Here is an 8,479-nt window from a genome sequence, read left to right as displayed (position 1 = left end):
CTCAACTAAGAGAATTGTTCTGAAAAGAACCAGAGGTATAACGTCGACGTTCCGGTCAGTATGCTCTGACCGTCTTCAAGAGATTTGGATCATTACCGCGAAATTAAGGATCATTACCGCGTACGCAAGGAGAGCCCGATTTTAGACAAACTCACTGCAAATTTGGCCTGAAAATTCAATTTTCCTGCCTATTAACCAGGTGAGTAGGCATATATCTTCTATGGTTGAAATCAAGTGAGAAAAATGGTTCCAATTTCGATTTCCTTAAAATCAACTTTTCCACACAAATTAAGTCATGTCCGGAGAATGCCTGGTCACGTATTCGAGCTGCATTCATGTGGCTATACTGTGCCACGGAGGAAAGATGGAATTAAAAAAAATACTGTACCAGTCATCCAGCTGTAGCCGAAATGCAATCGTCCCCACCGAGTCGGGAAAACAACTTGAAAAGACCAGCATTTCATCAGTGTCCTCGAAGTCGAACACTAAATAAAACTAGAAGAAATAGTTCATTAACAATCTGCCAAAAACGAGGTGGGGCGTAGTGTGAATATTGACGTGGCTACTCGTCAAACTGTAAATCCCAACTGAATGACGACAGTAAAATTTCCAGGAATTCCCAATATTTTCTAAAAACGGAGGTTGGTAATGTAGGGGTGCAGACCAGTAAATCGGTCCGAAATTGCCTGCGCCGGCCAAATCACGATTTGCATGCCCTCAAAATCTTCGGTATTTGAGCATGCTGTGGGCCATGAACTTGAGGGTTTGTAAAAAATATGGGTGGAAACCGTGCACAGGACTTGGAGCTTGCAGTTCTGTGTAATTTTGATGTAATTTGGACCCTAAAAGCGCTCTACTTTGCAATGGAGTGTAGGCATCGTTTTTCAAAATGGCGATGGGCTTCAGGACTATTTTCAGGGGTGATCATCTTCAGATGGAAATTTCTCCTAAAAGTCATCAGTTGACCCCCCAAAAATTGGAAAGAACATGAAAGATGATGAAATAAGTTTTAATTTGATGTGTGTCTCGAACACCTTGGAGAGTTGTGAATATTTTTCCCGAATTTTTGAAGTGGGAGCATTTTCCATTGGGGTCTATGGAAGTTTATTTACTGGTCGGCTACCGTATGAGCAAGGGCGGCCTCTCTAGTCCTTTCCAATATTATGTCGATGACGTATCTGATTTGCAGTTTCTTTATGAAACATTACTTTGTTGATGACCTTTGTGCTTCAACTTCAACAACATGAGAAGCTAGTCCTTAGGGCCATCTCTCACAATTTAATTTGGGATTATTATTGTACAATTTTATACTTCCGATTCAAATATTTTATACATGTAATTTCAAGATTATCGCTTGTAGTTTCATTGTCTGGTTGAACATTGTCGAGGTGTTTGCCCTAGCGTATAAATATTCAGACGAGTGATTTGGCAGCTCCCTCGATATACATGTACTTTTCTCGGTCTTTTTCGGAAAATTCTTCAACCGAACACATTCACAGCCACACTTGTGTCTCGTTTTTCATCATTTTTGGTGCGCCAGTGGCTTTGCCATGACGGCCATGTGTCCTGCGGGGTAGAGCATTCCCAAAGAAACACCCAGAAATGTTTTTTTTTCAGAGTGACCTTCATAAAGTTCATTTTCGCTCTGCTTCTCATCCTTTTCTGCCCCGGTCCCGTTTTGGGGGTCCAAAAAAAAAACTGCAAAGAGAGAAGAAAAACTGTGGAAATGCTAAATAGCGCTCTCTGGCACTAACGTTGTTCGTTGAAGTAGTCTTAAAAACAAGTCTTTGTTGTTGCTGAGCCTGCATGCGATACAGGCGGCCGTCACACTAGACTTGAGCATTAAGTTGGTATCTTCCATAGAGCTATATTAAATGGTATCTTCTTTACTATAATTCCAGGAATCTCTGGCTCCGCCTCGACTTATTCTACGGCTGTTTGCGGAAGTGTGTGTGGGGTGTACGTACATGCACACAAAGCACACGCAATGGTCGTTAGGGCTAACGGTACTGTACAACTAGCGTGTCGCGCGCTGTGTGCGGGGAACAAGCTGATAGCCTTGGTCAAGGCTATTTTCTTCCTCACGTTTTCTTCTATTATTCGAGAAATCTCTCTCCACGTGTAAAAAAAAAAATTGTGCGTTCAACCTGCGAGTGTGCGTTGATTTCTTTTTCATTTCAGTGCATTCTATTTAGCACTTTTTGCATTCAAAAAAATTAAAATAAAACGAAAGCATACGACGCCAGTCTTTATATTTCTTCCACCTTTTTATCATTTCTGCTTTTCCGTTTCATTTTTTTTCAAAGTGTCTACTATCCGTCTCTTTATTTTAAAGAATAATGTAAACAAATTAAACAAAAAGGGGGCATAACTTAACATATATGAATATATGAAACAACAAACCTATAGGCAACAGTAGACTTAGCTGATGTTTTCCCTTCTTTTTATCGTGTTCACATAAATCTATGTTCTTAATTCTTTATCTTTGGGTTTTTGATCTTCTGTTTTCAATTGTGATCTTGGTTATATATATATATATATTTGTTTACATCTCTTTAACTGTTCAGATGTTTGATCATCTTAGAATCCCTTTTTGTCTCTCTTTATTTTGGAGTGATGAAGAAACTGTCTTCTGCAGGTCTGTTAGCCATTGATCTCTTGCCGTGCCTTGCATCTACATTTGAAATTCTCATGTAACGCCCATTACTGCCATGTTGATATTTCTAGTGCTTCAAGCTAACAGTGTGCAAGGCGATCAGAGTATTGGCAGAATCTTGTTGGAGACAGGTTTTATATCCATACTTCCAAATTGGAACAAAGGCACTCCATCTAATTCTAACAAACAATGGAATGACATAAACCTATTTCGAATTCATTTGCTCACTCTTCACAAATGCCTGCTTAATGGTGAATTTGAATGACCAAACTTACACAGCTGGGAGCTCCGGCGAATTTGGATGCTCGTTTGTGCGATTTTAATTTGAATGCCCTGTTGTTTAAAATTGCATGATTAAAATGTGCAATCGCATGCTTCAAATGTTAAATTGATTGGTGTTTTTAGCTAATTGAATGTTGATCTCCACGTGCATTCAAATTCGTGCGAAAATGAGCGATTGGTCACCAATTTGGCCGCCAAATCTGCTAACTTGGCCGGGAAAATCTATAAAAAACTGACACACATTAATTTCTTCCTATCTGCATTACAATATCTTTAGTGTATCATCCAACAGCAAGTGGCTAGATAACAAGTCATTTCAGGCAATAAGCATAAAGTTGAGATTACAGAAATTATTGTAAAGCCTCTTTTACATTTACAGTATTACATGGCATTCAAGGCTAGATGCATCAAATGAAAGGACTACAAGTTAATGCGGTGTTACACATGTCAGTAAGTTTGAAAAAAGCAGCAGTCTGACTACAAACAAGATACAAAAACAGTTTTGGATTTCAGATAATTGGAAGACGAGTTGAAAAAAAGGGGTGTGGTCAACTGGTATTTTGGATGATGAAACCACTCCCTCATAAAGGTAAACATTTTACAATGTACAAGTAAGAACAGCACCTATTGAGTATACGTGTAATGTCATATTCTTAAGACGGGAACATTTTCCTTGAAATAAAAACATTGATACTTTTAATTAAAAAGTAAACATATTTCAGTAAAAGTAAACATATTTCAGTATCCCAAACCTTAACTGCATTGAGCAGGAGTCAGGAGATACCATATTGAAACAGATGTTTGTCCTCAAGATGCAGAAAGGTAAAAAAGATGACATGGAAACTTGAATACAGCTTTGCAGTCTGTACAAGACATATTGTGTGTTTTCACAATACTTCATTTTCATAACACAAATATGCACATTCATTGTTTGTATAGGCCTATCTCAAATTATAACAGTCACAGCATTTAGAAATATGCATGTACCATATACTGTACTTCATAAAAAAAAATTACATGCAGGCCACCAGCATCATTCAACAAAAACAGTTTGCATAAATTTCATGATAAAATGTCATATTACAGCCATTTACATGCACACACATTAATACGGGAATAAATATGAGCTTGGCTTGGCCTGGATGCTGATAACCCATTCATAAATACCTTTCGGTCAAAAATTCACAATTTTCCCAACGATTTTGTTCAACAAGTTTACCTCATTTTTGTGAAACACCCCTCTTGCCATTTCTATGGTCAGTGCCTCACGCGCGTAATGCTAAAAGCTACAAAATACTAATGAGTAGTAACCTGTAGTATGCATAATTTCCTTCCATACGAAATTACAATGGGTACAACACATGTAGTATTCTGTGGTATTTGAAATATATCACTTGACCCCAAATAGTTAGGGGTTCGGGTTAACGTGCTTCAGCTAGCACACCATGTGATGTGACTGCATTTTTCAGTTGGCTTAAAATGTGCAACATAAACAATTTTTCCCACAAATATTGAAGATTCCTTTGAAGCCCAAGCCTATAAAATAGCTTTACCAACCGAGTCAACATCCCTTGTTGGCAAAGTCTCCTTTTGTCAGTTATTTTTGCTCTGGGAGTGCCTCTGGAAGTTACAGGTGCAAATCCCCACTTTTACTCGTACCCGCAACCCTGACAAGTGGTGTTGGTGAGTTCTAAGCACCTTCAAAACTCTTTATGAATGAAAAGTAGACTTTGCAAAGAACCGTAGTAGCTTATTGCCTTAAACCTAACCACCCCGACCCTTCAAATTCCAACACCTGGTGTTCCCGAGCTGTTCCCAAAGGAAGCAATGCATGTTCCCAATTAAAACAGGCTTTTGCCTGGTGGAAAGTTCCAAGAGTTCTGGCTTTTGAGACATTCCCATATCGGCCACAGAACATAAATGATGTCTGTATAATGAATACAATTACAAGGCAGTCTCTCTCATCCTTTTTCACACCAGTATGTTTATTTCAAGCGTAGACTTCCAGGTAACTTCTGATGGCCTGTCGACAGAGAGGACACTTCCTCGCATCTCGTCTTGGCTGGCCTGTTATCTCCTCCACACACTCAAGGCAGATGCAGAGGTGCTTGCAAGGCAGGATCAAGATGTTCTTGCCGTTGTCCTGGCAGACCACGCACAGCTGACGGTCACGTTCCTCCTCCAGTTGTCTCGCAAGGTCATTGGCAGCGCTGGTAGTGGTGGACTTCGGGACGGGTGGGTGGGACGCTGGGGGAGATGGTGAGCTTCTCCGAGGGTTGACTCGCCTCTGGTTCTGACTCGCCCCTGATGGGCCAGCACCATTGGCTGCTGGAGGGGCATACGGTGGCTGCATTGCTGGAACCTGCTGTTGTCCAGGTTGTGGCGCGCTTTGCGGCCTAGGCTGTGGCACTCGCGGGGCTGTGCGCCGTGGTCTTAGAAGCGACTCATCATCGTCCATATCAAATGCATCCCTCTCCCGTGGAAGCCTCTGTTCCACGTTCTGCTGGTATCGTGGTTGCCGTAGGTGGTTGCGCTCACCACGAGACAATGCGCGGTGGAAAAGGTTCATCATTGTGTTGGCCGACCTCAAGGCATTAACAAACAGGTTGTAAAGCTTCAAAGGGATCAGGACAAGAAGAAGGCAGACAATGGCAAAGATCCCGACGTAGGAAATTGTGGACACCAGGGCAACCATGAGATCGACAAATGAACCAAAAGCATTGCTGCTGGCTTCTAGAATTTCAGTATATATTTCAGCCGCCTTTCTGCCCGAGTAAGCCTTAGCCATCATAATTGAGTCTTCAACAGCGGTCCTCATCTGCCACAAATCGCCCACAAATCGGAGAAATGCATCCAAAGCAGCAGTCAGTGCTCCGGTTACAAGACCAAATGCCAATGACTGGACTTCAGTCAATACATCAGAAACCGTCTTCCCTGCTGTAATCAGCCAGCTCCCAAAAGACACAACAATATCGTACAAAAATGAAACGATGCCCTTCAGAGGTTCCTTCAGAGGTTCCAACAGCATGGATGGTGTCGGAAGACCTCCAGCAGAATCCAAAGCCCAATTAATGCAATATGCTATCGCTGCATAACACCACACGGCACCACACCACACCTTTTCAATCACCCAAGGTCCATATTCCAGTACCATTTGGAAAACAGAAACTGAAAATTGCGAGATCTGAATCCCAAACTTGATGAGCGCAAATATTGCAGATGAAATGAAACGGAAGACATATTTCAGACTTGCAAGCACATCTATAATAATCTGGACCATAGACAGAATGCCAAACAATAGCAACTGCACGGCCTTCGCTGTGTAGAACAGACAGTAAAGGATGGCGGAGAATAACGCTGACACAGCATCGTAGTTGGTTTCGTAGATGCAATGAATCCAATACAAAGGCTGACTGCAGACCCATAGGAAACTGCTAATCCAATGTGTGATGCTTGCAATTATATCTGCCAATGCCATGATCTCATGTATTCATGTCTTGCAATGACAAAAGTTAGGTTTTTACTCTTGTAGCAACATCCAGGTGTCAGATATGTCTGTTGTGTTACTTTACTAGAAAGAGCAATTCACCCTTCCAATTGTTCTGTACTCAAGTTGACTGCACGCAAGACAAATGTCGGACAAATGTCGTTGATATATTTCTGCTCGTAAGAAATATCAAGCGGTGTAAGTTTTGGAGCGAAGCGGCACGTTACAGAAAAGTCATGTGTACCTAAGCTAAAGAACACTCATCACCATAGTACAATGCAGTCCAGATGTGCTGGCATTCTCTTATCCGGACAAGCTACGTGAGCTGTGCAAAACAGTTACTGTTGAAGATAAATAAAGAAGCTATTGAAGTCACAAAATGACGAAGTTAATGATGCATGTACACATGTGCATAATCTGCCGTAGGTCTAGCTGGCTGTTAGACTGAAATGTCTTGATCTTGCAAGTGTATTTGTGTACATTTGTTCTCATTGTGCAGTCATTTTCATTCTTCTACTGACTTGACTGGGTTGTACTCTACAGTGTCACTGTCCCGACTGTTTTTTGATACGGTGCTTCTGGAAGAAGGTAGGCTTCCATCACAGTAACCTAAATTAAACAAGAAAAACAAAAGAGAAAACTACGTTAAGTGTAACATTGTTAATATTTCCTAACATTCCAATGAAAATATGTTTTGAATGAATGCCGGTGCGGACATGGCGGAACTGTGCGCATGTGGCTCACTGTGGCCCACAGCTCACAGCACAGGGCCAGTTCGATAGCTCCATGCTTCGACCGACCAATGTCAAAATTTGAAAAAAGGGAGTTCTCCAGCCCACCCCCAGTTACCAAGGTAAGCACTTATTCCAGGTACTGAGTGACGGCAAAGTTGAAAATGGGTGAAGTGACGGTAATTGTGTAGTTGAGGACCAAAGAGAATGAAAATCCACTTCTTAACCCTTGGATTCATCTAAGTAGATGACGATGACACCATGTTGAATATCTGCAGGATTAATATTGTGGAAAGATGGCAGTGTTTTGATATTTGAGGGAAAGTATGGGTTAAAAAGTGATGACATTGACAAGAAACACAAACACTGAAAACCAACTTGGCGATAGTGTCAAATCTGGTTTGGTAGACCGTCGGTTATTGGTTGGTATACCAGCGCACTGTGCCTCACGTGCCACCAGCATACCGCGGTACAACAGTGCGGCAGTGTGTTGATTCGCATGCTCGTTACCAGAAAATCAAGTAAGAAAGTCACATTTTCTCCCAATTGATCGTTCTAAAAAAATAATTTAAGGAAAGAATTGTAGTATCCATGGTATCCAGACTTACGACAGTACCAAAGACCATTGGAAAGACCAAATCCAAATTTCGGGGGAAAAAATGAGTTCTAGCGCCCCAGTTAGAATGGTAAGTGGGTCTAACGTTACGATGATTTTATTTTTAATGAAAAAAAGTGGCGTCAGGATGCAACATTCTTTCCTTTTTAAAATAAGGTCAGTATAATTAAGACTAAGAGAATGTTGCCCGAGATTGCGGACTTTGGAGGAGCGACAGAACTTTTTTAAGAAGAACAAAAAAAACCGGAGGTGTCCGGACACCTCCGGTTTTTTTTGTTCTTCAACTGTCTACACAATCACTCCAGCATGCCAAGTGAAAAGTCACGCCCAAAGTCGCAGCGAAGTCCCCCAGGCACCACCAACAGTCATGACGTGACCATACCGGAAGCAATCGTCCAGCTAAAACCGAAAAGGAAGGAATCGTCCCCACCCTGGTAAAAAGTCTGAGAACAAAAGACCATCACTGCAGTCTACTTCTGTCCTCGAACACAACTAAAATTATCAGCCCGAAACAAGGCCAGGCCGAGCTAACACTTCAGTTCAGTTGTAAACAAAATCTCAATTCAAGCGGATCCCTGACCCAGCGCGGATTAAATGCATTACTATTTGCTTAGTCGGGTACTAATGGTGCTACAAAAAATATTGCTTACGCAATAATAGTTGTCTTAAATATATCTAATTAATATTTCCGTCAGTATACTACAGTT

At 41.3% G+C, this 8,479-nt stretch overlaps 1 protein-coding gene across 1 annotated transcript; it reads right to left on the bottom strand.

The window, feature by feature from the left end:
* Positions 1-3,184: 3,184 nt before the first annotated feature.
* LOC119719891 (E3 ubiquitin-protein ligase RNF26-like) lies at positions 3,185-8,369 on the bottom strand. The gene is made up of 2 exons (XM_038189358.1): positions 8,203-8,369; positions 3,185-7,034 (listed from the first exon to the last, which is right to left on the bottom strand). Exon 2 carries the CDS (start codon positions 6,414-6,416, stop codon positions 4,929-4,931), a length of 1,488 nt encoding a protein of 495 aa, XP_038045286.1. The 5' UTR covers positions 6,417-7,034; positions 8,203-8,369; the 3' UTR covers positions 3,185-4,928.
* Positions 8,370-8,479: the final 110 nt, after the last annotated feature.

The sequence above is a fragment of the Patiria miniata genome, unplaced genomic scaffold (assembly GCF_015706575.1).
Source record: "Patiria miniata isolate m_02_andy unplaced genomic scaffold, ASM1570657v1 HiC_scaffold_9, whole genome shotgun sequence".
NCBI classification, from domain to species: domain Eukaryota; kingdom Metazoa; phylum Echinodermata; class Asteroidea; order Valvatida; family Asterinidae; genus Patiria; species Patiria miniata.
The sequence above is the reverse complement of the archived record's forward strand: the minus strand, read 5'-3'. Positions and strand labels throughout refer to the sequence as shown.

What these genes read in the sequence shown, in the direction of transcription:
- LOC119719891 (XM_038189358.1), bottom strand. Translation starts at nt 6,416, where the DNA reads ATGGCATTGGCAGATATAATTGCAAGCATCACACATTGGATTAGCAGT.